Source organism: Penicillium chermesinum (genome assembly GCF_028974085.1).
Source record: "Penicillium chermesinum strain IBT 19713 chromosome Unknown utg000006l:1.0-2335141.0:1.0-2336784.0, whole genome shotgun sequence".
NCBI classification, from domain to species: Eukaryota; Fungi; Ascomycota; class Eurotiomycetes; order Eurotiales; family Aspergillaceae; genus Penicillium; species Penicillium chermesinum.
In genome coordinates, this window is record NW_026695316.1 from 787422 (window position 1) to 813798 (window position 26377).

The following is a 26377-nucleotide window of genomic DNA, read 5'->3' on the forward strand; positions in this document are numbered from 1 at the left end:
TGGCAGATCCGTGCCCATAAGGCCGCATTATGATTAGTTCCGTCGTGCATGGCCTGTGCAGGTCGGGCAAGTTGCCATTGGGGCGGGATGACAGGTGTATCTTCTATGTGCGTATCTACGGAGCTGAGCGTAAGGGGAGAGAAAAGAGAGAGATCGAAGGCGATAAGCCCCGGTCGGCCTCGGATCTGATCGAGGATGCTCTTAGGCAGCTGAATGCACCCGCTAGAGCGTTCGCAGCTCCAAAGCTAGAGTGTTAGCGTGCTGGGGCCGGCGAGTCCTGTTTTTGTGTTGATAAACGAATGCAACTGGGGGGCGCCGGGTCTAGATCCAGTTTCCCGATGTCTTCACTAGCTTGCATTGGATTACCGAAAAAAAGAAAAAAGGGGAAAAAACAAAAACAAAAGATTAGAGCCGACACCGTAGCCCTCCACGGGCGTTCTCCGTCTCTTCGTTTTCTTTCTGCAGCGAAGATTCTCCGACATTGGCAGAAGGTGGCGTCTCCTAATCCTGGGTTTGTCCCTCGCTTGAATCAATGAAACCACGTCTCAACGGCTCTTGCAAGGAGTCTCTCCACCGGGTCCCACCTTATCGGACGGGCTTGAGGGGGAATTGAAACAGTCTTGGAATCAGGAGCCGCCTCTTTGGTGGAGCCGCGACCCATCGGCTGTGAGAGGCGTGAATAGCGTCCACGATGACATGGATGCTCCAATTATCCCGGAGAAATTACTCGACGCTGTTATGCGGGTGGCTAGCACTAAGGAAATACAGACCGAAACAGAAAAAGAGCCGAGGTGAAGTACACAGTGGGGGGTATGAATTATAAAGTATGACCTAACTATGGAGTATGAAGTCCAAGCATGGAAATAAGCATGAGGTGTATATATACTACAGTGAGCAGAGCGCAGTTCAGGGATCGATGGTGTAGTTGCATATGGAACTCCATTCTGAACTGTTCAGCAGACGTTGCAAAGTTGGGCCCCAGCCACAAAAAAAAAGGGGGCCCGTTGAGCCGATCAGTCGACTAGTCGAGGCTACAGACGCGTCTCGACTGTTGCTTGACGGACGATCCTAACCGGCGTGGGACGCCTATCACATTGACCAGGTTGATCAGCCCATGGGAAAGAGCAAAAAGAGCGGAAGGGGAAATCCGAAAATTCCCCAATAAAAATTAGGTGGCCCCTTGGGCCCAGCCCATGATCCCTGGTCCTTGATTGGGGTCCCGGAGCCTTATATCCTTGCTCTCCACTGGCTGAAGACCCCATCTCCACTAGGGCCCATGATGTGCCTGCCCAATCCCCAACTCGCTTTCTTTATCGTTGATGCCTCAAAAAGTACCCTCCCCCCCTCCTTATCGAGGATAACACTGCGTTCTGCTTTTTCAGCCGTGGCTTCTTAAAACCCTCTTTCCCTCTCCTCTTTCCCCTGCCTTTGTAGGTCCCATGCACGTTCCGGTGCATCCCTCGATTGGGGCTCCCCGCATACCAGACTGTCGCACCGGGAAACGCTCTCAGTTATTTCGGATGTAAACATCGTGAAATCGCCATCTGCGGTGCTTTGCAAGTAAACTTTGCCACCTTATCTGTGGCGCTGTCCTCGACCGCTTGGTTCTCCACCACGCCATATTAATCGTGATACTCTTGCGTCTGCAATCAATTGCTGATCGGTCGCTGTCGACTCAAATCCCACTTATCTACAACCACCTCACACTTCTCCTTTACCTTCCACTGCCACCACGAATCCGATGGAGCGCAAGCTCTCTCAGAAAGCCGCGCAAATGCGCCAACGCTTCACCCTCAAGACTCGACCCTCCCAAACCCGAGAGCGTGCCTCAACAATGACCACCTCACGCCCAGCCTCAAGCGCCAGTCACCGCTCCCGCTCGGCCACAACCCCCGTGTCGCCAGCAGGGACGACGTGGGACAACGTAGACCCAACCCGATACTACGATTTCACAGACGAGCCGGGATACTTTCGCCCGGCCTCGCCACTCCTCGAGCGCCAGGATATCGCAGAGCAAGTAGAGGACGACGTGAAACACGCTTGCGCACTCCTCGTCCACAGCATCGACCGCGGGCTCCCTATGTGGCCGTCGCTGGAAGCAGAGACTGCTTGCCGTCCCGACCCCGCTGGCTTGGTCAATCCCTCGCCGCCGGAACCACCATGCACATCCCAGGACCATCCAGGCTACCAGCAATGGGATAAACAGGGCCCTCTCCCCAAAGACCAACATGATTCTGGCGTGGGAATGAGCTTCCAGTCGCCGGGAAAGAGTAATCGGGCCGCACCAAATAGCTTCTCCGCGTCCGCGGGGACAGGCCGTTTCTATGGAAAACGCAACTCCATGTCCCCGCCCGCTAAAGAGTCGGAGCGTGGGCGTGCGCGCGGCAGAAGTTTTGCGACACATTCGACTTCCGAATCGAGGTCCCGCTCCCGCTCGTCCAGCCCGGCCTTCTTTCCCTACAGTCCTCCGCAAATGGACTTCTGCTGGGGCTTTACCCAGGAACCACGGTCCGTCGCAGTGGCGACTGGCGAGCCGCTCCCACAATCCGCTCTGCTCGGTGCACAGGGTATGGCCTGGCTCAAGGCCAGCTTCGACAGGTCCGGCAGTGATGACTCGCAAACCCTCCAGCCCCAGAGCAACGACCATGCAGGCATGGTCTCGGCTCCAGGAACAGCTGCCGGACCACCTGACGCCGCCCCATGTCGATTCTACAGCACGCGCAGGCTACCCTCCGAGTCACGCTTGAAATCGCATGAATGGGCGGGCTTTGGCACCTGCGAGAGCCGCGACTCCATTATCCACACTAGTCTTTCGATGCAGAGCATCACCGGCCGTGACGAGGAGAAGCGGGCTCAGAACCATGCCTATCCTATTTGGGATGACCAGGAGTCGAACTCAGGGTCGGAGGAGTTTGGTAATCACCAGGGCTTCTACTCTCTGTGCGTGCCGGGCCAAGAGCAAGAGCCTATCCCCCAGCGTCGACGTAAAGCTTCGGACCTCCTTAAAAAGTTGACGGGGTTGGGGGCTCGGCGCAAAGATGGCGATGCGGTCGAGAAGAGGTTCGGGCGTGCTGTTGCTGTTTAATGATCACGATCGCTTGGTTTTGCGTTACGCTGTATATGTTGTCCTCGCATATAGAAGGTTGGATGTTTGGATGTATATACCCCCCTTAGCCTTGTTCATTTGTCCTGGAATGATAATATTTTACACTTCAAATTTCTATCCGGACTAACGGTCTCTATGGATATTGGTAAACTCACTTGTAGTAAATAGTGGACGCTGCTGCCTTAACGGAGGTTCAGTGTGCCGTCTCTAGTACCGCACCTCAAACTTTTTGTGTCCAAAGTGGTACCGAGCATCGTATGGAATTACACTCATCGCAAGAGAGGGGAGATCAGGGCTGGAGTACGTTCAATTCAAAATTGGTCTTTCAATCTACAGCGTAATAGTGCATTTACCTTTCAAGGTTGCTGATATACAGGATATTTCGGCTCCTCTTCCACCGAAGGCAGTATCAATAGCATAAGCCGCAATTTGCACACCGTCGACATTGTCTTGGCCAACATCCATTGTGGTATCGACCGGTTTTCCAAGGTGGACTTGCCCCGTCCTCTTCGGCCACGAAGCGAATCAAGTGTGCGGAGAGAATAAAAGAAACAACAGGGGTAACATGTGGAAAATTGGCGGCATTGCTCCAGGAATAGCCAGCCTCATTGTCCGGTTATGGAACCAATCTCACACTCAACCTCGGTACACCCTACTTTGTAGTGTGGGGCTATGATGAACGGGGTACAGAATATCCGCGCTTCGTCTCCACGATCATCCGGATACTGAGCATATTTTCCAGGCGCTTGATGCAGTCGTCCAGCCCTGGTCTACGGACAGAATTATCCCGCTCCACCCCCTCCCCCACATAAATTGGCCCACATTTCTTAGTTCCAGGCAAATGAGACTCACTATTCCGTGAATTACCTTTCGGCCTTGAAAGCGTCAAAGCGTATCGAGATCTATAAGAGCCTCGATCGATCTGATGATTACTGGCATCAGTCATTTGATCGTGGCAACACATCTTCTTCGAGTCCCTCTATAGTCACCTTGCGAGATAAAAAATATCATTTGATGCAGGTAAGTTCACAAACAGAAGCAATCATTTCCCGTTGAAAATTGCACTAAAGGACCATATTGAAATAAAGATCTTGACCCGAAGATCAGCTCAAAAATCCCGCTGGCAGGTCAGGACCCCAAACTGCAAGAGACTCGTCTCCCGCAGGCCCATATGCAATCGGTGTCTCTCTGTTTACAAGATCGCCATCGGCATAATGCTCAATCATATTCCCCGTCGTGTCCCACCAATAGTCAAAGATCTGGGAGCCCAGAATGTGGCGACCAACACCCCAGACAGACTGATAACCCTTCTTGGCAAGCCACTGATGGCCGATCTTCTGCGTGTCAAAGTCATGGACCTCGAAAGATGCATGGTGCACATGGGTGGTGTCATTCATGCTAATGAAGAAGCAGTGATGATCGACCATGGTCTCGCCGCGGTCAATGTGAGCAAATACAGCCACATTCTTCTTTTTGGCCCCCATGCCAGCATAAAGAAAGTCACTTGGCACTATGTTGAAAGTTCTGGTGTAGAAATCGACAAGCTCCTCAAATTTCTGACTACAGACGCCGTAGTGTCCAAGCTAATCGTGGTTTAGTCTTACTGCTGCATTGCATGGAACCCAGAACAAACCTTGTAGACAGCTGCAGGGCCAACTTGGAATCGTTGGAATTTCCGCACACGCGGCTTCTCGGACTCATAATTGTAGACGAGCTTCTCCATCTTCCCCTCGGGACGCTCTGATTTTGCGCCATACAAGAGATTGACTGGAAGCCCTTCAGGGTCAGTGACCGTGACCAACAAACCTCCGCCTGGAGCATCCTTAAGTTCCTGGATCTCGCTAGCAGTCGGTAGTCTCGATGCTCTGCACCATTGGTTAGTATTTTGTTTAAGAAAAAAGAATTTTACAATACGAAAGACTCACTTCTCCAGATCATCGTAGCTCTCGACCTCATAAGTCCCTCCTAGAAACTTCTTTGGCCCCTTCAGAGCATAGTACACATACGGATCTGGCCCATATCCACGGAACCAGGCTTCGGTTTCGGTCCTTTTCTCGACTTCCATGCCGAAGTCTAAAGACGGATAGACCATAATCAGTTATCTCCTCTTGAGGATTTAGGAAGAAATTCCCATTCTTTACCTAGGAGGAAAGTGGTAATTTCATCAAGATCAGGATGTTGGTATCGCATATGGGCAAGCTTCACCAGGCGTATCTGTTGGTCGACCTTGATCCCGTGGCGCTCCTGCCAAGCATCGATACTCTCTATCTCGGGCCCAAGGGCCTCGATATCTGGGATAGACGCCCCCACACTGGCTGGCATTGTTCTTCTTCTGTTGTCTCGGAATTGGTCTGAAAGTGTTGTGCTGTCCCCTTGGCTCCTGATCTCTTTTTCTATATTAGATAGGAGGAACATGTGAAGAACGTCACACGGCCATTTCGTCAGTCCCACCTTGCTTCCCCACATTCAACGTTGCTCATGTACGCGTACGAGCCCCACATCCACCGAACCCTAAGTTTGAGATCGTATATCCATATTTCCAGCGCCTTACTTGATAAAGACCATGAACCCAAATTTGAGGTCATCGGGGGGGAATTCCCCCCACTTCGCTTCCTCGTCCCGCTCACTCCGGCCGAGACCTGCGGGACTCATTCATCTCTTCCGTCTCCAGGTACACGACCTGTGTAGTTTTACTCGCCTTGTACTAGGGTCCTTTATCAGGCCTCTCTGATTCGCGAAACGGCCCCTCTTAGGAGACTACGAATGTCGTGATATGAGGGTGTGGACCAAAAGGCGCCCTTTCAGCGTACATAGCTCGGCTATCCATCCGCCACGTTGTTCTTGAGCTAAGGCAAGGAATTCCCACAGATCTACGAGAATTCGCTCTCGAAGAAGATAGAATCCGATGTCCTCAAAGCGTGGGCTTGTACTAAAAGTTCGTACAGACATTGGAACAAGTTTATTTCTCCTAATTCTTTGAGGTTCCTACCAATCCCTGCAGTTCACTGTCCGTCAACGACAACTTGGCTCTTTTCTCCAGGTCTTTCTGGGTCCGCGTAACGAATCCTGGATACTTAAACATCGCGGTGAATGCCGCTCGGGTGTACTTTAGTTTGGCGGATGCGTCAATATGCTGGCCCATGCTGGCTGTAGCTCTTGCGGATTCCTGGGGTGTCTCTGGTTGATAACCCTTGTCCTCTGCGTCTTTTTCGGGCTCTGGTTGTTGTACGGGCGTCCTCCCAGAAGCTGGTTGTTCTTCCAACCTTCTGATGTAGCCAGATCTGAAATTGTCGGAAGAGTGGGAAACCTCGGTTAGGAGGTTTGTTTGAGTCCCTGTCTAATAGTGGGAATCTCTAGGAGCTATAGGTTAGCTGTTGTAGATACCGGGTCTTGAGGATCTGTAGGATCTTACTCTTTTTGCTCAGGATTCACCAGATTGTCTGTTTCTTGCTGTCTATAAGATAAGAGTGACTCGTGATGTTGAGAATCCTGCCATCTCCTCACTCCTGAACTCTTCAGTTAGTCGTCTGACTCTTGGATCCCACCGGAAACCCAGTAGTTAGTGTCTGAAGATTCTATTGTGAGAGGGTTGAGGTGAATTGGAGATGAGGAGGTAAGGAAGTATGTGAGAACTGAGAGGGAAGGAGCGTCTTATTTAGGCTGGACTGGAGACGGAGGAGTAGTGATCTGTCTGTTGGATCAAGAAAGTCGATGTAAAAGTAAAGGAGCTAGAGGGTGAGTAAATGTCTAAATGACTAAAAACTTTGACCATGCTCTAAGAAAAGCTATCATGAAATAAGGCTCGAGCAGGTCAGGAACCGGGCAGCGGCACCAGAACTGATTCCCTCTGTACAAAGAATCAAGTTGGTTGGACTTTGGTATTGTTACTCTATAAATACTCCTGTTTATTTACGCTAGACGAAGCCACTGTATTGTGTCTTAGCAAATACATTCCAAAAATTGGCGTACATGTGTTCTTTATCTCAGCCTTCATGAGGCCCGCTCATACCTCTAAATCTCTCACCCGTAGCCCCCCCCCCCCCCGGCCCAACTTAAATTAGTCTTGGGTTCTGCTCCAGCTGACCACGGTATAAAGAACAGCGAGGCCACCTGCGTAGGCACCTATTTTTCTCCTATTCGTTCTTCTCATTCTTTTCATCCTGACGTAACATCTGTGCAATTCATACCAAGGGACTTTGTGCATTATTCCCAACGCTCTGAATGGCGTCTCCTGGCAGGATTGCCAGCTTTCCATCGCCAGGTACTGAGCATGGGGAGCGGATCTTCCCCTCGATAATCGAGCAGCGTGCCCAAGGCACCAATGATCACTGGATATCCGTCCCGATAGGCAACTCGAACCTTTCCTTGGCTACAAGGGTCTTTCATGTTGGCAACTGAACGAGGCGGCCAACCACGCCGCGCATGGCTGAACGAAAGCATACTCCCCGGCAAGGAATTTCAACGCTTTGGATTCGGTGGCTCAAAAGACCTTTGAGATCCCATTCTAGCTGTAGCTGTTGCGGCAGCGAAGACACAGCGAGTGGTAAGGGGGAGACTAGGATACTTAAATGAACAGGATGTTGACTGGATGCGTAGATGGTGCTCCCCTCGCCTTTGATCACTCCGCAGGCTCAGATGCAGATATTGGAGAAGGCAGACTGTACGGTGTACCTGAGGCCGGGAGAAGCAGCTGAAGATGTAGGAGAGATCCCCAAGGGCGCTCCGCATATCTGGGCTATCACTTTCCCACCCTTGGGATGTTTCTTGAACGAAACAGAGGCCAGCCCGATCAACTATCCGACGTCATGGGCTGAAGGCAAAAATGATCCTTGGCTGGTCTTTCACTCTGGAACAACTGGTACGGTCCCAATGGAGCATATAGCGAGCGGGCCATTGGAATGATCATGAGGGTGAAATAAGGAAACCCCAAAACAACTACATATTATTCGCACCTCATGATGGCCTGGGCAGAAACGGTGGCCTCTCTCACCGGATGGGAAATAGAAGAGACGCCCAACGAAGATGGGGTTCACCCTTACCGTCCTTGCACGTAGGTTGTCCTCTTGCAGTTATGGACTAGACACTACTGCAACCAGTTTGTGGGGATGCTCATGACGCTCTCAATGACAACATTTGTGCACATGGTAGCTGTTATTGGGCCCCCGGGCCCTCCATCTCCAGACGCCATCAAGCAAGTCCTACTTCAGAGCACCCTGGAAGGAGCCCTTCCTCCAGTCTTGATCGATGCCATTAGCCGATCTCCCGACGGCCTTCGCGCCTTGCGAAATCTAAAGTACACACACTTTGCCGGCGCCCCTCTACCTTCGACGACTGTACAGCTCCTCCATATGTACAGGTAGTGCCATGCGTCGGAAGTACTGAAGCCGGGAGCTATTTTACCACTGCCCATGGCAACCCTGATACATGAGACTACCTCGCGTTCCAGAAGCACACAGGAGCGACCTTCGAGCACCGGCAGGGCGATCTGGATGGGCTCGTACTTATCCACGACCTGCACTGTATGCAGTAGGTGTTTATGGTCTATCCTGACCGCCACCGCTTTGAGACGAACAATCTATGGGTTTCGACTGAAAAAGGGCTTATGGAAGATTATTGGTCGGAGCGATGACTATGTTGATTTCATTCATGGAGAGAGACTGTTTGCATCTATGTTGGAGCCTAAGATCCTAGCCCATCCTGGCGTTGACAAGGCGCTTATTGGAGGACACGGAAGACCGTCGCCTGTGCTCTTGGTCGAACTTGTCGAGAACGCAGAGGGCGGGCCTCGAGACGAGCTACTGCAGAGTCTGCTGCCAAATATTGGGAAGCTGAACGCACGTTGTCACGTATCTATTCAGGTTCCGTCAGAGAAGGTGATCTTTGCTTCCAAGGAGAAGCCATTCATCACGACTATCAAGGGAAGTGTGGCCAAAATGGCTAATTCAGCTTATATGAGGATGAGATTGCTGCGCTATTCAATTAGAAGATATGATGAACTAGTTTCGAAAGTTCCTTGCTTTTGCCAATCCTTTGCCGTGAACTCGTATCTAAAGGTCTTTCAAGCTATCGCCGAGAAGCACCCGGGACTAGCATGTGAGAGGTTTGCAGATTCAAGTGCTAAGCGCAACTCATTATCCTTATACCATAGAACAATTCCGCAGTAGCTCCTGGGCAGGCTGTATCAAGATCACCGGAGGCGAACTTCTAATCACGGCCCTCAGAGGGTGATTCGTTGGGGGTTTAACCTCGGCTGCAGCGATCAGTTCACTAGGCTATACTCGGGCCGCATCGGCGATTTCTGAGTCGGGATTCTTGGCGCTCCGTCACCGCACTCCTCCCCTCTCGAACTTGAGCTTCTCCAGTTCTCCAGCTCATCCCAAACACAATGGCTAGTGGACTACGGATATTAGTGCCCGTCAAGCGGGTGATCGACTACGCGGTTCGTACTCCCTCCACAAGAGCACCACCCCCCAGAACACCGGCCGGTGACCGGAGCACGAAACACCAGCACCTCCAATTCTCACCAAACCTTCGTCCAATCGCAGCTAAACTAACAATCCCACCTACTGCCTCTCTAGATCAAACCCCGCATCAACAAATCTCAAACCGGTGTCGAAACCGCTGGCGTCAAGCACTCCCTCAACCCATTCGACGAGCTCTCCGTCGAAGAAGCCGTCCGCCTCCGCGAGCGCAAGGGTCCCCTCCAGGTCGAGAACATCCTTGCCCTCTCCGCCGGCGGCCCCAAAGCCCCTGATGTCCTGCGCACGGCGATGGCCATGGGCGCCGACCGGGCCTTCCACATCGACGTTCCCGATGCCGAGGGCTCGCCCGAGCCTCTGACCATCGCGAAGATGCTGAAGGGCGTCGTGGAGAAGGAGAATATCAACCTCGTGCTGCTGGGCAAGCAGGCGATCGACGGCGACCAAGGGCAGACGGGCCAGATGCTCGCGGGACTGCTGGGATGGCCGCAGGCGACGCAGGCGAGCAAGATCGATATCAAGGATGCGGAGGGCACCGTGGAGATTACGCATGAGGTTGACGGCGGTGTGGAGACGCTGAAGGCGAAGCTGCCGCTGGTTATCACGACGGATCTGCGGTTGAATGAGCCGCGGTATGCTAGCTTGCCGAATATCATGAAGGCAAAAAAGAAGCCGCTGGAGAAGAAGACGCTCGCCGATTTCGGGGTCGAGGATACCCGTCGCTTGAAGACTATTAAGGTTACCGGTATGTTTTGCTCTCCGGATTGTGGACCGGTTTCCTGCTCGTGCGGGCTATCTAGTGAAGGGGTGCTAATGTTTCACAGAGCCTCCGCCACGCAAGGGTGGCGGCAAGGTGGAGGATGTCGATGGTCTGGTTGCCAAGCTGAAGGAGCTGGGTGCCCTCTAAGCGTATCTTTGGAGTGTCAAGGTGGTTACTGTTTAAATCCCGCATATGTTTCTATACCATCTGTTATCCTAGACCTGAAACTGCTCACGGCACGGCCTTGGTGTATTGCGATATGTTCCAATTATACCGAAATCGATAACAAAATACAAAACTGTCAATGCTACACGGCGAGATCGGTTTTTCTGGAAATCATTCGCGGTATGCGCGACTTCAAGGTTGATAGATCACATAGAGCCAGCAAGGGAACCCTGCGCACTCTCCAAGTAACGAGGCAGCTGGTGTTTCGAGCTACCAGCGGACTATGTAATGATTCCTTCGACAAGTGATCGACTCGTAATTCACAGCCCTGCTGCAGTCTGATACGCCCCATGGGTTTCCAGCGGTTATAGGTACCACCCAAAGTGCAACTTCAATCTCGACAGAGGTTAGAAATATGATCTTGTATGATCTTGCCATCCCACTGGCCATATACCTCGCCATGCACTGCTGCAATCAAATAGCCCAATATTCAAGTCTGGGGGTGGCATCCGATAGATCGCGCAGTGGCACAGCAACCACTAGCGTTTTCTCCCGGCATATCGTGCACGAACAATACGGCCGCAGAATCACTAAATCCTGGGGCATTTGGGGATATAATTCATCTATTACTTATGACCAAGGATTGACATCAACGTCCTACGAAGCGCTCGCAAAGAACCCACGACCACTCACGCAATGCCCTACGCCCGGCAAAGACGTTCCACGCCCGGTGAAAACTTTAACCTCAAGCTGTCGGCCATTCTTCAGGGATCCCCAGCTTAGCGAGCCTTTGGCCGAGGAGTGTGATTGGTTGAGCGATCTATAGCTGAGCATGTAACTTGGGATCAAAAATTATTGCCCCAATGCCGTGGTTCATTAGAACCGGGGGCTAGTAGCTGCAGGTGGCTATGCGGAAGATGTTTTCACCGGAGCCTGGAGCGGACAATGGCAGCCTATAAGATGCTCAATGGCGACAAATGGAAAACTCCGTCTTGCCCCAGCCTGTGCGGAGAACTTTAAAATGAGAGAATTAAACATTCAACCTTGGGCGCTCAGGAACGATGCCCCGTCGGTCTAGACTCCGAACATAGAGCAGCTTGACGAGGGGCTCATCACCAAGTGGGGCATTGTGATCTATCGGCGAGATCGGCTCCAACATCAAGGCGAATCCGTCGAGCAGTAGGATTTCCACAGCGGAAGGATGGGAGCAATCCTGCCGTAAGAGCTGCATAAACTTCAAGGAATCTGATGTAGAAGATAAAAGGCCAGGCCGAATCAGCGCCCAAGAGGGGTTCGGCCACGAATCGATGACGTCCTTCCGGGGTTTTCCATGGAACTCGTGATTCGAGCTTTTCTCACGGGCGCCACTCTATGCCTTCCGTCTCACCCGGTAAACCGGAAATACTATTCATATAGAAGCCTGTTCCGGGCAATTTGCTGGTCTGCGACGTTTCTTTTCTGGATTTCCCCCCCATTTGCACCGTAGCTCCTGCGCTCTACTGCGAAAAGTCGTCGATCTTCCACTGGCAGTTCCGCATCTTTGGCTCTGCAGCCGGTAAGCTTTGCCCCTCGGCTGTTTTGGGCATTCCAGACATTTCGTTTGCCTTGCCACGGGTTTAAAAAGTTGGGCGAGGACCCGAAGGCTTGGGGAGTCTTTTGAAACGAGACACTTTCTCTAGCAAGTCTGCAATGTTGCTACGGAGCTGTCAGTAACCTTTCCAGATTGGTGCATCTATATATCGAACCCTCTCATCGACACATTCCTCCCCGCACGCATTCCACAGTGGCGAACCTGCCGATCACGGCATATTCCACCAGCCAATCTACCTCGCCCCGGTCGCTGGGCATTCTTCGTCGTTTTTGAGAAGCATTCCATAGTTTCATGGGTGCTGTTTGCAGCGTGCTTATCGCGCTTCAGAGATTGTGTTTACCTATAGATCACGCACCTTGCATTGCCATCGCTCTCTGACAGCGCTCTTCCTTTGCATTTCATCCTTCGTCATCGCCAAGAGGGCCCTGCCGCCATGCCCGAATCTGCTTGGGATAAGACCAAGCGTTTCTCTAAGAAGGGATTCGATAAAACATGGGCTGCCGTCGACAAGCTCGGCGCTCCGGTCAACCGGCTGTCCAACAAGCTCGGCGCGGAAGCGTTCTGGCCTATGGAACTGGGTAAAGAAAGCGACAAAGCCGCCCGTATTTTACGCAGTTTCTGTAAAGATGGCTTCTATGCGCCCGACACGGACCCCGGGACCGATGAGAATGGGAAGATCAATCGACCCAAGGGCAAACAGAGAGTTATCAAGAAGATCCCGGAGGCAGTTGTCAAGAACGCCAAGGGTCTAGCTATCTTCACCACCATGCGCACTGGGCTTTGGGTCAGTGGCTCTGGAGGTAGCGGGATTCTTCTCGGGCGAATCCCAGAGACTGGCGAATGGAGCCCACCGTCCGGTATCTTGTTACACACGGCGGGCATTGGCTTCCTCGCTGGAGTCGACATATACGACTGCGTGGTCGTTATCAACACCTACGAAGCCCTCGAAGCATTCAAGAAAGTGCGTTGCACCCTCGGCGGCGAAGTCAGCGTGGCCGCCGGCCCCGTCGGCATGGGCGGCGTCCTCGACTCCGAAGTCCACAAGCGCCAGGCCCCGATCTGGACCTACATGAAGAGCAAAGGACTGTACGCCGGCGTCGCAGTCGATGGCACCATCATTATCGAGCGCACCGACGAAAACGAGCGCTTCTATGGCGAGCGGATCTCCGTCCACGATATCCTAGCCGGCAAAGCCCGCCACCCGCCACAGTCCATCAACACCCTAATCCAAACCGTCAAAGCCGCCCAGGGCGACCGCGACGTGGATGAAAGCGCTGTCATCTCCCCGGCGAAACCCCTGGCGACCTCGAACTCCCCACCGAAGGCACTGCGTTCGGCATCCCCGCAGCCGACGACCCGGATCCCTACGGAGTGAAGGCATTGGAGCAAGAAGGGTTGTACATCCGGGAGGCAGGCACGAAGGTGAGGCCAAGTCATGATGTTTTCGAGTTCCGGCCCAACCCGAGCAGCCCGATCTTCGCGACGTTCGCGCGGCAGAGTCTCGACGGTAGCTCGCCGCGGAATAGCTGGCGGGCGAGCCGGACGAGTGTGCAGAGCTATGTCAGCGTGGATCGTGGCGTGCAGACCGATGAGCCCCCGCTAACTAGTGCGCCTGCTTCAGTGAGCCGAGCGTCGTCGCGGCAGAGCGGAGTGAGGACGGGGGCGATCAGTCCGTGGGCGGAGGAGGAGCAGGGGGGATGGGAGTCGATGCCGACCAGGGGTGGGCGAGGATTTGAGGAAGAGAAGGAGTTGGAGAGTGCGGATGATGAGAACCATGCTGTGGGATTCGATGACGATGTCGAGGTCCACGAGGTCAACAATGCCAAGGTCACTAAGCAGGAGGTTTCTACTCCTATTGAAGAGCAGGGGCCTGGCGACTCGCCGCGTCATTCACCCACCTTCACGCGTGCGCGGTTGGTGACTATTCCCAAACGTCCGACGCCGCCCCTTCTTCCGCCACGCCATCCTCGACACACTTGGGGAGGATCAGGCTCGAGTCGGGAGTCTGTGTCGCCGACTGCTCTGTCCCATACCAGTCGCAGCACGGAACAAACGGAGGCTATTGAGGTCTCTGAGCTCACTGAACCGCTCTCCGAGCCTGCCGATAGCCTTCCTACCAACGTGAAAATGCTACACACCAGCACTATTCTTCCTACCGTTGTTGACGAGGACGATCCGCTTTCCGACTACGGCGAGCAGCCTTCTGTGGACAAGGATGAATTCCATTCTATCAATGGAGATGAAAGCGAGGAGACAGAAGGTCGCACCGTGACCGAAGAACCCGCTCCAGCGTATGCCGATGTTGCCGGAAAGGTCCAAGAGCCTGAGCTGCACAAATCTACCCCTCTTACGACAGAGACTGCGGCTGAGACCGCGAAAGAAGAAGCCGACGTCAAGGAGAAGACAGAGAGGGTTGTGGAGGACTGGATTAAGCCGGAGGACATTTCCGCCGAGCCTACCTCCAAAGTGAGTGACGCTGAAAAGCGTCTTTCTACATCGGAAGTCGACATGGAAAGCAAGGAGAAGCACAGCACCGCATCTCCTGTTCAAACGGCTTAAACCTTCTCATTCTCTTCTTTTACGTTCCTCTTGGGGTCGGTCACGATTTCTCTTTCGTCGATGTACAAATTTTCACGATCTCCGTTGATACCACTGGCTTGCAAGGAGTTGATATTTCATGGTTTTGGTTCTCATTTTCGTGCGCGCTTCATCACTTGATTTTTAGTTCTGCTTCCTGTTGCATTTTGGCACTTTACACGTCAGCGAAGCGATTTGGACTTGAAGATATTTTTCTAGGGTTCTGGATATCTACACTCATATTCCAATCGTGCATAAGATAGAAACCTCATAGGTGACATTTTTGAATAGTGATTTGGTATGATACATTCTGTCTTCCCTAGGATCCTTAGTTGGCCTTCAGTTGGTCCTCAGTCAGTCTTCTTCCCCGAATAGCCCCCATGCAGTCTCGGGTGGGGGTGATGGGGTCGAGAGTCAGACTTGAACTCCGGCCATTTGGCAGAAAAGCTTTTTTGCCCTTGGCTGGTTAATTTAGTATTGTATTATTCCTGGCATGTTCACTGGGCTTGCACTAGTAGCTTAAACAATCAAGAGCTATTGTGACAAGGGAAAGAAGAGTGGAGAAGTAGCCACACCCTCGTTGGTCAATAAAGACGCTTGATGTGTCCATGGAGATTCGAGGCGATCATGCGATTGCTATATAATTACTCGTATCTTATTTATAGTAAGTTTCGAGTTGGCTATAAGTCAAGCCTCGATCACTGCACGGCATCTCCACTCTGAGTACATGACCGAGTATTCTCCAATCTTAGAATGATACTGTGGTTCAGCTGACGATGATTGGCCCAGACCAGCCTCGCATCCCAATGGGGTAATTTTGTCGCCAAGCTTTGGAGTTCGTTCTAGAGCCAGGTATGATAGTAGGGGGTTTGGGGGCCACTTTCTTTGTTCGGTCGAGCCAGCCGTCTCTTCGTAAGCGACACAAACATTTTATGCTCCTCATCTACATTTCGCCCCATTCACAACTCCGACTCTGTGATTCGATGCAGATGCAAGAGTCATCACGAACACATTGTTGGGAGTGTCGCCGGCAGCAATTAGTCTGCGACTTCTCACGTCCCGGATGTAACCGATGCGCCCGGGCCGGGGTCGACTGTCCTGGTTATAGCCACACGCCCCCTTTAAAAGTCAGACAGTTCGAGCCATCGAAGCCCAGGAACCAGCAACGAACCGCCAAACGCAGAAGATTCAAGGAGAGACAGATAGGGGAAGACAAGTGCAGTAATTGTCAGAATATGCGACTGTCCCAGTGTGGCTTGAAAACCCACGTCCATGCCATACTGGACTCCATCAATTACTGTACGTCATTAAAAAACGAACAAGAAAAGGGCCCGGGGAAATATAGGTGGCTGACTTCTTGAGAAGACAATGACTGCATTTATCCTGATTTAAGAAAAATCAGAGAGTCGAGTTATAATAATAATGTCTTCCCCATGTCACCCAGGTTTGTTCAGATCATTTTAGGCTTTCCGAGTTACATGGGATTAAGCTTGGTATGCATGGCTTTAAGCCACAGAATGAGCCATTCACCGAGCCATTCAGAGTCAAAAGAGTTACAAGTCAAACTCTTCCAATACAGGGGGTTGGTTATCAACTCGCTCAACGACGAAATAAAAGACAATAGCCATAAAAAAACCCTTGTCTTGGCTGGGATCCTTGGTCTTCTTCACGTGGATGTAAGTCTTCGTCGAAGGGGCAGTAGCAAAGTCAGGGAGCTCACTCAAATTCTGCAGATTCAACAAGGTCTTTGGTCAAGTTTCCGGGTTCATCTTGAGGGCGCGCGCGATGTTATTATAGCATGTGGTGGAATGCGCTCCCTCATGGAGTCCCCTGGCATGGCCCCGCTGGTTCTTGACTTTATCTTGTGAGTAATCTGGGTCTCGATGATGATCATGGAGCTCATTTGGCTGCAGCCTCGTAATCACCGGCGATACATCGTCGCTCGCATCGAAACTTCTGGTGGAAACCCTCCCCGTTGAAGAACTCGAGTTTCTCATTTTGAAGCACGGCGGAGTCGGCCTAGCCTTCCGAATGTGTCCTCCACCCTTACTGGTAGAAGTTCTCAGAATCAATCACTTGAGAAGCCGAGCATCGCGCAGTACTCCTGACGCCACCGAAAGCCTTCAGACCGAGGCATTTGCAATTCTGGGTCGACTAGATGGGTTTTCGGCCGACGAATGGGTCGAGAGCCATGATACTCTGGACGGAGAGTTCAAGAACGTGGCACATATGTACCAAGCAGCAATTTCTCTTTACGGAATATCCTCTCTTCAAGATTGTGGCATCCTGCAGGCGTCTTGCCCGCCGGAGGAAAATTGTTTAGCGCTCCGAGGTCTCACTTACGAGCTTGCTTGCAAGGTGCTCGTGAGTTTCGGGATTGCTGGAGCTGGGTCCTTGGTTTGGCCGCTGATGGTGCTTGGAGTGCATGCAGCGGGTCAAGGGTGTATAGAGATTCGCCAATTCATCCGCAACTGTCTTACTGACCAGGGTCTCGATAGTGGCACCTATATACCACTTGCTTTGCGAGAAATCCTGGAGGTATATTGGGCATCTGGGAAGACGGGTTGGAGCGCGTGCTTTAATCAACCAGCGATATTTTCGGCAGTACTCATGGTGAACTGCGGTGGTATACTTTCTTGATGCACGAATATGGATTTCAGACTCGAATTTCCACCTGCCAAATTTGTTGTGCCCCATGGGCATATGGGGCATGCAGAGCATAGATTGCCGGGAGTGGCACTCTAACCCGGTGAGACCCGGGGAAAGGATTCCAGTGCAGAGCGAAGGGACTTATACGGAATAGATAGACCGCCATGCAACAGACAAAGGGTGTGGCAAAGTTGAGAGTCAGAATGCCGGGCTATGCCCTTTAACTGGAGTATATTCACTCATTTGTATTAGCTTTCATCGTCATATGGTGTAATAACTATGTTCCGGAAACCTGCCCCTGGCATGGTACCTAGGTAACCTACGAGTCTCTTACATCATTCTTCTACAAACCTCGCGTTTTCAACGATCCATCCACCTTTCAACATGTCTGAACCCAAGCCCAACTCGTCTGAATCTGAGCCTGTGCTCCATTCCGCCAATCTTCCCCCTTTCTATATCCAGCCTGCAAGAAGAATCGAAAGCCTGAAACGTTGTCTCGAAACCGAACTGGGCCAGATACAACGCGTGAACATAGAAGCTCTCATCAAGATGTATGAGAGTGGTGAAACTTGACCCGCGTGGACCCAGAGATCCTCCTATTTATCTTGTTGATGGAAGACGGGTTGACAAGGACACTTACCTGGATGAAACTATGCAAGTGCCCTCAGGTGGGCTGAATTATGATTTCGATCCTCTACTAAATAATCCTTACGGTGACTTACATTTGTGTGTCTTTAGCAAGTGTTCTGGCAGGCTGATAGGGCCAGACCTCGGCTAGGATACACAAAAAATTCTTGATGCTACAGTCTAAGGTTAATTGTACGCCGCTCTTAGGTTTCCTATGACTCCTTAGCCGAACACAGATTCTTTGGACAAATCTAGGAAAGCTCTGTAGGGAAAGCCCAGGCGAATCAAGAAACAGGTTTTCATCTTCATCAATATCTTTCCTTATAGGTGTTCTTACTCTTGTTTACTTAGAATGACAAATTAATGACCCCCATGTGGATCGTCCACACCCTGGCGAGTACTTCCACGATTCCTGAATGTAAAATGATCATCACTCTGTCAAATTTGAAGCTATTTACACCTGAAAAACACCACACGAACCGCCAGTATCTAAATTGATAGGTGAAGGGGCCAATTTCTGCGTTTTTTTTCTTTTAGTGTTCTTGCTACCTTCTTCCGCTTGTCATCGCCCTAGGATGGTAAGCAACCCCAGAGACAGGGGATGGCATGATATGGAGCTGAGCTTTGAGCCAGATGATCCTATTATTATGGCAAAAGCCCAGAAGAACTATGAAACTTACGGCGATCAGCGCCTGAAGATTATCACCCAGAACGAGAAAGTGTGATTGAGTGAGATAGAAGTGGGAGAGTCCATGAACAGCGCACTAATTCCAACTAACCGGCAGTGGCTGGTCTCACACTTAGGCCCCCCTGTTCCGAGTCACATAACTACGAAGTCCCGAGTCGGGCGAGTTCAGCATACAAATTGTGACCACGCCAATTCAGGGGGCGATCAGCGAGGGAAAAAAAGGAAAAAAAAAACTTCCACACGGCACTCTAATTGTCGAATTAAAAAGCGCAGCATCCAATGCCGTCGCGTATAATCCGGCTTGTGAGCCAATGAACGAGGAGCCGCAAGGCAAACCCCGTTATCTCCGACAGGATACTAGCTTCTTCCCGTGACCAAAGCTTCAGACTCCCTCAGGCCTCCCATTGATATTTTGACATCAACACGAATGTGAGATTGCCTACCATGCCCTCCGAGAAGAGCATCGCCACGGGACTGAAGCTCATCGAGAGCGACAAGTCCAAGATCCTGAACTTGAAAGTGGGTAGCCACGAAAATGTTGAGCCTGGACAATATATTCCTCGCGCAGGTGAGATGGGATAACGAAGCTCAATATCCAGCCCCTGTGTGGACACTCATTTCTCGTGCAGATGCTCAGCAGCCTCCCCAGATCACCTACTCTGGAGCTTCACCCGATAAGACCTACCTTATCGTGACACTCGACATCGATGCGCCATTTCCATCTTTTGGTGTCCTTGGCCCTATTCTTCACTGGATTCAGCCGGACGTAAAGGCCTCTGAGCTTGTTTTGAAAACCGATGCTCCTTTCATTGCAAACTACATTGGGCCTGCCCCTCCCCCTGGTAGTGGGCCTCACCGCTATGTCTTCTTCTTGTTCGAGCAGCCAGCTGGGTTCGATGCGAAGAAGTATGCCCCAGCTAATGGCAAAACCTTGAGCAACTGGCACCGCATGCGGTATAATCTCGACGCCTGGTCTAAGGAGATTGGTCTTGGGGACATCCTGGCTCTAAACTATTTCAAGAGTAACTAGTCTGTTGCCGGACTCGAGATTCTTTATGGAAGATATGGTTGAGGGGTGTCCAGATTGTGCTTACAACCGCTCTGGGTCGTATACTTTTGTTTCCAGTCCTTCCATCTTCTATCGTTTTACTGATCTTCGAGAATAATCATAATATGCAGTATTGTATGAACCGACGACGATTACAGCCTCGTGAACTATCATTACCTAGTACTTATTACCTCTATGGCAGGATAGGGAGTTTGTCAGATCAACCGCCGGGTGATTGCCTCGGTATGGTGACATAATATACGAATTCCACTCTTGACTTATGCTCTCAGGCTGCTACACCATGATGGAGAAACCCAGGAATTTAGTTTGCTAGGTATTATTTGAAAAGTGCCATAACTTGAAGGCCTTCTTCAGCTTTGACCATTTCTCATCTGTCTCCATCAGCTATCTCAAAAAGATGATCTCTGATATCTTCTGGCAGAGATCTACGATCAGAGTGTGGACAGCCGAACGCTGGGAGCTCTTTGGGGTCACTGATCACGAAATACTAATCCCAGGAGATTAAAATACGCTCGAAGTAGCCTATGAATTAGTCACGCAGGCATCTTCAGCGAGAATGCTCCAGAGGCGTTCTCGAACAATTTGCCAAAGCTGGGTCTAGCTAACATCACTTCAGGTGTACTCCCCTGGGGACTGAAACACGTTTGTATACCATAAAGGTCTCGAGCTAACCTTTGAGCAGCGCATCCAATTCATCTATCCTCCAACAAGTGCAATGCATTGGCTGAGTACTTTCGCGGTGACTTGGCCCCTAGCAACACAACTAAGGGAATTTACTTCGCTGACCTAGCAACATTTTCTATGAAATGCCGCTAAGAAATTACTACAGGAGACAATACTGCTCTCATACTTCTCTGTGAGATATAGGTCGGCTACGATATCGACAAGGAGAATTTCCGGACCAGCAGCACCGAAATTAGCTCTGACACAAATCACATCGCGTACCACTTGGCCACGAGATCTAGGAAATAGTGGGATGTAGGTGCAATCCATTGGGATTTAACGAGGCTAAATATTCCGGGCTACAAAACCTATTTGAACAGGCACTGGGCTATGTGAAGATACGACGAGGACTACGTTCCGCAATATGGCACAAATCCATCTTCGATATCTCTTTCGGATTCATGTTAGATGATTTAGAGGCAGCACCAGAAGTCAAGAATTGTTGCGACAACTGGGAAATTCATGTTGAAAAGTTTGGTTCTAATTTGGAAAAGTAATATAATCTGTGATGCCTCAACCATGGGAATCCTTGGTTTTGATAATAACGATGGGCTTATCTACCTTGCTTTATGAACTTGGTTTTATCAATAAAATTTAATAAATGACTTAGTAACCTATGAGTATTGAACCTGTCGTCATATTGATATCCAAAGTGGATCTCGTCCAACTTATTCTTTGCGTTTTTGCATTCATGACAAATTTATACTAACCAAGCCCAGATTCCACAAGTTATTCTTTCGTCAACTTATCTCTCTTATTCAAAATTGCTAAGAGATCTGACCGAGCTATTATCTTCCCTTTGAGGGTTATTCAGGGGGAGAACTCAGTTCCCTGTTGTTTCTTCGTCTCTAGGTGGGCTTAAGACTCCGCTGGATTGCTCGTGAAACTACGATTTCGAAATTCTGATATTCACCCCCCATATTGCTACCGGGCGACTGCTTTCCTTTTCTCTTCATCATGTCTACCATTCCAGTCACAAGCACTTCATCGAAAGTCATAGACCTATCAGCCGTGACGAATCTCGCCAACGCCCCTCTGAGTGAGAAAAGTTCCGATTTTCTCCAGGGGGTCGTGATTGCAGTGACTCACGAGCTGATTCGCGAGATGCCTCCTGGAGGGTTCTGTGAGTCTTACAATGCATAATGTCTTGTATATCATCTTGCTCACAAAACAAATCAACAAATAGCCTGGGTTCAGGAGGTGACTGAAAGGCACGGGGGCAAGTTCGCTGGCTTTAACCAAGCTGGTTGCACGCATCTCATCTCAGCTAAAGAATATTCTGGACGTCTGTTCCACCATACCAGGACAGGTAAGTCGCAACTCCTAATTGCTTGTATCGGAGTGTTGATTCCACGTATTGCAGGTTGGACATCCGCCAAGAAGAAGACTTACCAATGTGTTGATTTGACCTGGCTTTCAACTGCTTTGGCTGATTTGAGCTTGAGCGAAGGACAGGTTTCTCCACCAACGAGTTTGAAAGACACTGATAGTTCCCCCATGCAACCAAATTCCTCCAAGCGAAAACTGGAGGACATCCCTGAGCCTTGCAGGAAAAGGCAGAAGGATGCCATTCGATCAAAGCCTTTTCTGACTGCCATTGTGGATGAGTGTTGCCAAGGGCGAGGTGAGTACCCATCCCTGTTAATTATCATGCCACACCGACAGGAAGTGGAGGAGCTAATTCCTTACCTCTAAATAGGCTACTCAGTCTTTATGGATGACGATGCAGTCTACGAGGCAACGCTTGTATGCTATGACGAATATGGCCCTCATATCGACCTATGCCACATGCAAGTTCTCTGGAAAGGTGATACGGATCAATACGGACTCTGGACTGGAACAGAGGTTGTCGCCCCTTACAACAAGTACCAAAGAGTCACCAATAGGAGCGCATCTGGTCATATAAAGCAGCATTTCTGGAAAAGAAGTGGCAAAAAGGAAACGGTCGTCGCCAGGTTCAGAAGGTTATTCAAGGAATACACAGGTCTTATATGGGAAGATCGACACAAGCCACCCAAAAAGAACAAATGGCTTCTGATCAAACCTCAGTACGAAGATATCGAAGCTGAACTATCCGCTCGAGTAACAAAGACCAGCCTGGAGCCAGGGATTCGAGAAGTCTTCGAGGCTATTTCTGAACAGCTAACCCATCAATTTGTGACAAGGCTGATTGAAACAGTCTCTGAGGGAAGGTTCAAGGAGTTCGCCACTGAAAGACACCAGCATTACCTACGTACGGGGATTCATGCGTTGAGGATGTTATCAGGCCTTTCCGAAAACGACAGTCTTGTCAAAGACCTGGCTCAAGTTTATGAGTTTCTTGTTTGGCCAGATCTAACCTTTATGGGCTTCGGTTTACCGCTTCTTTCATCTCCAGGAATGATACAAAGCGAGCTGAAGAATTTGATGTTTTTGCAGAATCTGAAATTCATGCAAGCGCTCGTGAGCCAGCCCTCCCTGCAAGGACCTGCACAGATCGCTCCACAATTACACCGCATCTTGGGTCTGAAGGGCATCAAAAGAGGTATATGTGAACCTGATATATTGATACCCGATCTAAGTACTGACCTCCATAAATAGTTGACTTTGAGGAGTTTCAACGTATTAAGAGCTACTTCGTACAATCCTCAGTCGGCACTGTGAAGGACAAGCAGGTTCTAGGAATATATCGTATCGAACGTCAATCCGAAGCCGATCACCTCAAAAATTTCCGAAAGTCCCACCCAGATAAGGCTGGCAGGTCCCTCCTTCTTTGGCACGGCTCCATTCTGAGAAATTTCCTAGGGATACTTGGCCAAGGTCTGCGGCGGGATGTCCTATCACACATTACTGACTCCTCTGTTGGCACCAAATGGCGATCCGGCATATTTTTTGCCGATCTCGCTCGCAAGTCGATGTACTATTGCAAGAGAAAAAACACTCGCACCGCAATCATTCTTCTATGTGAGGTCGAGGTTGGGAAAAAGGTGAACTCGATTTTTACATTCCATAAGCATGCGGAAAAAGAAATGGCCGGAAAAGGCGAAATATCTGTCCACCTGAATCGCGGGAACAACGAACCTATATGGTGGCTGGATGCCGGCACTAAATTCCAAAGCCAAGGCCTACGGGGCATTCGGCTGCTTGATCTTGACAATATGAGCCACAAAGCGCTCAGAGGTCATGCGCACGAGCATATTGTTTATGATGAATCGCAGATCAGAATGCGTTATATGATTCATTTTCAGACGGGGTAATATCGCAAGGAGGCATTTAGCTGGCGGTTCTGACCATGCTCACGGGATTTATTAGTTAGTAGACGAGTCTTTTATATGGTAATCTCAATCGAAAGTCCGTCGTGTCTTACAATACCAGCCACTGGAATCTGATTATCTTTCATACTGCATACCCAAACTCACAAGTCTATCAGTATATACTCCACGGCAGCTGGACAGGGAACATCGTCACATGAGCGTGAATGTGCCGAGGCGTAAAGCGGATGTGGGGATAAATTGATAATGATATATCAGACTGCTGATGAAAGCCTTTCCCTTGCTAGAGGCGGGAGCCAGTGGAATGACTTGGACATGAAATTCAGGGCAAGAGGTCCTTGAGAACTTGGATGGGCTACTTTTGTAGGGCTTTTATCGCAGGTCTTATCGCTCCGCCCCCACTGGTGATCCCACGCCGATCGCGGGAGCAGTGACGTTTTCTCCTACATCTCTCTAGTGATGGTTGGTCTTGCGAGGCTCGTAGTCGCCTTTCTGGCAGGTACTGCCTTAGGCCAGTACTTTCCGCCGACTCCGGAAGGCTTGACTGTGATTCATTCCAAGCAGGAGGAGGGCGTCAAGATCTCCTATAAAGAGGTAAGAATGCGGTGTGGCTAGGACCTTTCCACAAAATACTGAATCCCCACAGCCTCAAATCTGCGAAACCACTCCTGGTGTCAGATCGTTCTCCGGCTATGTTCATCTGCCGCCTGGCACGCTAGATGATGAACAGGTTTCTCAGCAGTACCCGATCAACACCTTCTTTTGGTTCTTCGAATCACGCCATAACCCGAAGAATGCTCCCTTGTCCATCTGGATGAACGGAGGACCGGGCAGTTCGTCTATGATCGGATTGCTACAGGAGAATGGCCCATGCATTGTCAATGCTGATTCCAACTCAACGGAGACTAACCCGTGGTCCTGGAATAATTATGTGAACATGCTGTATATCGACCAGCCCAACCAAGTTGGATTCAGTTATGATGTTCTGACCAACGGAACTTATGACCAGATCACATCTGCCTGGAATGTGTCCAAATGGGCCGACGAGGTGCCTACACAGAACAACACCTTCTATGTCGGGACTACTGCCAGCCAGGAGGCCAGCTCAGCGGCGAACACCACCGAAAATGCCGCGCGGTCGCTATGGCACTTTGCACAGACTTGGTTTACCGAGTTCCCTCACTACAAGCCACACGACGACCGCGTCAGCATCTGGACCGAATCATACGGCGGGCGCTATGGCCCCTCTTTCACGGCTTTCTTTCAGCAGCAGAACGAGAAGATTGCCAATGGTTCCCTCACTGCTGCGGCGGCGGCGCCACACTATATCCACCTAGACACGCTGGGGATCATCAATGCTTGCATTGACCTCCTTGTCCAGGCTCCGACATATCCTAAAATGGCGTATAACAACACCTACAATCTTGAGACCATCAACAAGACCGTTTACAACCGAGCCATGGATTCGTGGAGCCGAGCCGGAGGGTGCAAGGATCTCATCCAGAATTGTCGCACCCTTGCAGCAGAAGGCGACCCACAGATGTACGGCAATAATGAAACAGTCAATAAAGCTTGCAACAAGGCAAACGATATTTGCAGCAATCAAGTGGAGGGGGGCTTACGTGAATTACGCGGGACGAGGCTACTATGACATTACACACACCGACCCCGATCCGTTCCCACCCAACTATTTCCTGGGGTATCTCAGTCAGAACTGGGTCCAGGGGGCGCTTGGAGTTCCGGTTAACTTCACCCAGTCAAGTGACGGCGTCTACAACGGATTTTCTGCCACTGGTGACTACCCACGTGCCGATGTCCATGGCTACCTCGAGGATATTGCCTATGTACCAGACGCAGGCATCAAGGTCGCACTCGTGTATGGAGACCGCGACTATGCGTGCAATTGGATCGGCGGTGAGGACGTAAGTCTGGCAGTGGAACATGCCGCAGCGTCTGCCTTCCGCGCTGCAGGCTATGCGCCCGTCCGTACCAACTCTACCTACGTTGGCGGCCAGGTTCGCCAGCACGGCAACTTCTCTTTTACACGTGTCTATCAAGCTGGGCACGAAGTCCCCGCTTATCAGCCTGACACCGCGTACGAGATTTTTCATCGCGCTCTCTTCAACCGCGATATCGCCACCGGCAAGGTTGACACTGCACGCAATAGTTCGTACTCGACGCAGGGTCCGGCGTCCACGTGGCACATTAAGAACCACGTGGGTGACAATCCAGAGCCAGTGTGCTATATCTTGGCTTTGGAGGCGAGCTGCACCGACGAACAAATTGCCCGGGTGCGCAACAACACAGCAATCGTTAAAGATTACATCGTGGTAGGATAAGAAGCATTAGTGGGTCTGGTAGCAGGCTGTGTCGCGTAATACCCTTCCCAGATCATAATCAGCGCCGGGCTGTATTTAGAACTCGAAACATGGATATTCCCTCCCATCATGTTTGGTATAGAAGGTACTCCGTACCTGGGCAGCGACTGCCTGACGGGCCATGTGGGGCCCAATGACGCTATAGATCGGAGCACCGGGGGCTCCCGCTGTGAGGATTCGAGAACAGAATGGATTCATTCGAGAAGTAAACGCAAGATAAAAGCCGATTCGTAGAAATATTCATGTGTATTTAGCTCCCTGGCGCGATTGTTCATTCGCTGCGTTGATAAGTACAAAGGGCGTGGAAGGTTCGA

The 26377-nt window shown here is 50.7% G+C and overlaps 12 protein-coding genes across 12 annotated transcripts; 11 read left to right on the forward strand and 1 right to left on the reverse strand.

Annotated features, from left to right (window-relative positions):
- Positions 1-1741: 1741 nt before the first annotated feature.
- Positions 1742-3085, forward strand: N7468_008081 (uncharacterized protein; the record flags this gene model as incomplete). Its single annotated transcript, XM_058477377.1, has 1 exon — positions 1742-3085. One exon carries the CDS (start codon positions 1742-1744, stop codon positions 3083-3085), a length of 1344 nt encoding a protein of 447 aa, XP_058327722.1.
- A 1124-nt stretch (positions 3086-4209) lies between these two features.
- Positions 4210-5428, reverse strand: N7468_008082 (trihydroxytoluene oxygenase; the record flags this gene model as incomplete). The annotated part of the gene is made up of 4 exons (XM_058477378.1): positions 4210-4689; positions 4740-4971; positions 5032-5179; positions 5248-5428. 4 exons carry the CDS (start codon positions 5426-5428, stop codon positions 4210-4212), a joined length of 1041 nt encoding a protein of 346 aa, XP_058327723.1.
- Positions 5429-7327: 1899 nt separating this feature from the next.
- Positions 7328-7601, forward strand: N7468_008083 (AMP-binding enzyme; the record flags this gene model as incomplete). The annotated part of the gene is given in 2 exon segments (XM_058477379.1): positions 7328-7444; positions 7455-7601. 2 exon segments carry the CDS (start codon positions 7328-7330, stop codon positions 7599-7601), a joined length of 264 nt encoding a protein of 87 aa, XP_058327724.1.
- Positions 7602-7702: 101 nt separating this feature from the next.
- On the forward strand, positions 7703-8008 carry N7468_008084 (uncharacterized protein; the record flags this gene model as incomplete). The annotated part of the gene is made up of 1 exon (XM_058477380.1): positions 7703-8008. The coding sequence occupies one exon, from the start codon at positions 7703-7705 to the stop codon at positions 8006-8008; it is 306 nt and encodes a 101-aa protein (XP_058327725.1).
- A 221-nt stretch (positions 8009-8229) lies between these two features.
- On the forward strand, positions 8230-8466 carry N7468_008085 (uncharacterized protein; the record flags this gene model as incomplete). Its single annotated transcript, XM_058477381.1, has 1 exon — positions 8230-8466. The coding sequence occupies one exon, from the start codon at positions 8230-8232 to the stop codon at positions 8464-8466; it is 237 nt and encodes a 78-aa protein (XP_058327726.1).
- Positions 8467-9491: 1025 nt separating this feature from the next.
- Positions 9492-10492, forward strand: N7468_008086 (electron transfer flavoprotein subunit beta/FixA family protein; the record flags this gene model as incomplete). Its single annotated transcript, XM_058477382.1, has 3 exons — positions 9492-9545; positions 9685-10330; positions 10410-10492. 3 exons carry the CDS (start codon positions 9492-9494, stop codon positions 10490-10492), a joined length of 783 nt encoding a protein of 260 aa, XP_058327727.1.
- A 2042-nt stretch (positions 10493-12534) lies between these two features.
- On the forward strand, positions 12535-14660 carry N7468_008087 (uncharacterized protein; the record flags this gene model as incomplete). The annotated part of the gene is given in 2 exon segments (XM_058477383.1): positions 12535-13362; positions 13374-14660. The coding sequence occupies 2 exon segments, from the start codon at positions 12535-12537 to the stop codon at positions 14658-14660; spliced, it is 2115 nt and encodes a 704-aa protein (XP_058327728.1).
- Positions 14661-16195: 1535 nt separating this feature from the next.
- On the forward strand, positions 16196-17127 carry N7468_008088 (uncharacterized protein; the record flags this gene model as incomplete). The annotated part of the gene is made up of 4 exons (XM_058477384.1): positions 16196-16354; positions 16412-16542; positions 16592-17042; positions 17101-17127. 4 exons carry the CDS (start codon positions 16196-16198, stop codon positions 17125-17127), a joined length of 768 nt encoding a protein of 255 aa, XP_058327729.1.
- A 584-nt stretch (positions 17128-17711) lies between these two features.
- Positions 17712-17900, forward strand: N7468_008089 (uncharacterized protein; the record flags this gene model as incomplete). Its single annotated transcript, XM_058477385.1, has 1 exon — positions 17712-17900. The coding sequence occupies one exon, from the start codon at positions 17712-17714 to the stop codon at positions 17898-17900; it is 189 nt and encodes a 62-aa protein (XP_058327730.1).
- Positions 17901-19086: 1186 nt separating this feature from the next.
- On the forward strand, positions 19087-19672 carry N7468_008090 (YbhB/YbcL family Raf kinase inhibitor-like protein; the record flags this gene model as incomplete). Its single annotated transcript, XM_058477386.1, has 2 exons — positions 19087-19210; positions 19272-19672. The coding sequence occupies 2 exons, from the start codon at positions 19087-19089 to the stop codon at positions 19670-19672; spliced, it is 525 nt and encodes a 174-aa protein (XP_058327731.1).
- A 1719-nt stretch (positions 19673-21391) lies between these two features.
- N7468_008091 (uncharacterized protein) lies at positions 21392-23670 on the forward strand (the record flags this gene model as incomplete). The annotated part of the gene is made up of 5 exons (XM_058477387.1): positions 21392-21557; positions 21621-21743; positions 21798-22058; positions 22134-22958; positions 23015-23670. The coding sequence occupies 5 exons, from the start codon at positions 21392-21394 to the stop codon at positions 23668-23670; spliced, it is 2031 nt and encodes a 676-aa protein (XP_058327732.1).
- A 474-nt stretch (positions 23671-24144) lies between these two features.
- On the forward strand, positions 24145-26024 carry cp1 (putative carboxypeptidase S1; the record flags this gene model as incomplete). The annotated part of the gene is made up of 3 exons (XM_058477388.1): positions 24145-24279; positions 24332-25227; positions 25298-26024. The coding sequence occupies 3 exons, from the start codon at positions 24145-24147 to the stop codon at positions 26022-26024; spliced, it is 1758 nt and encodes a 585-aa protein (XP_058327733.1).
- Between the last annotated feature and the right edge of the window lie 353 nt (positions 26025-26377).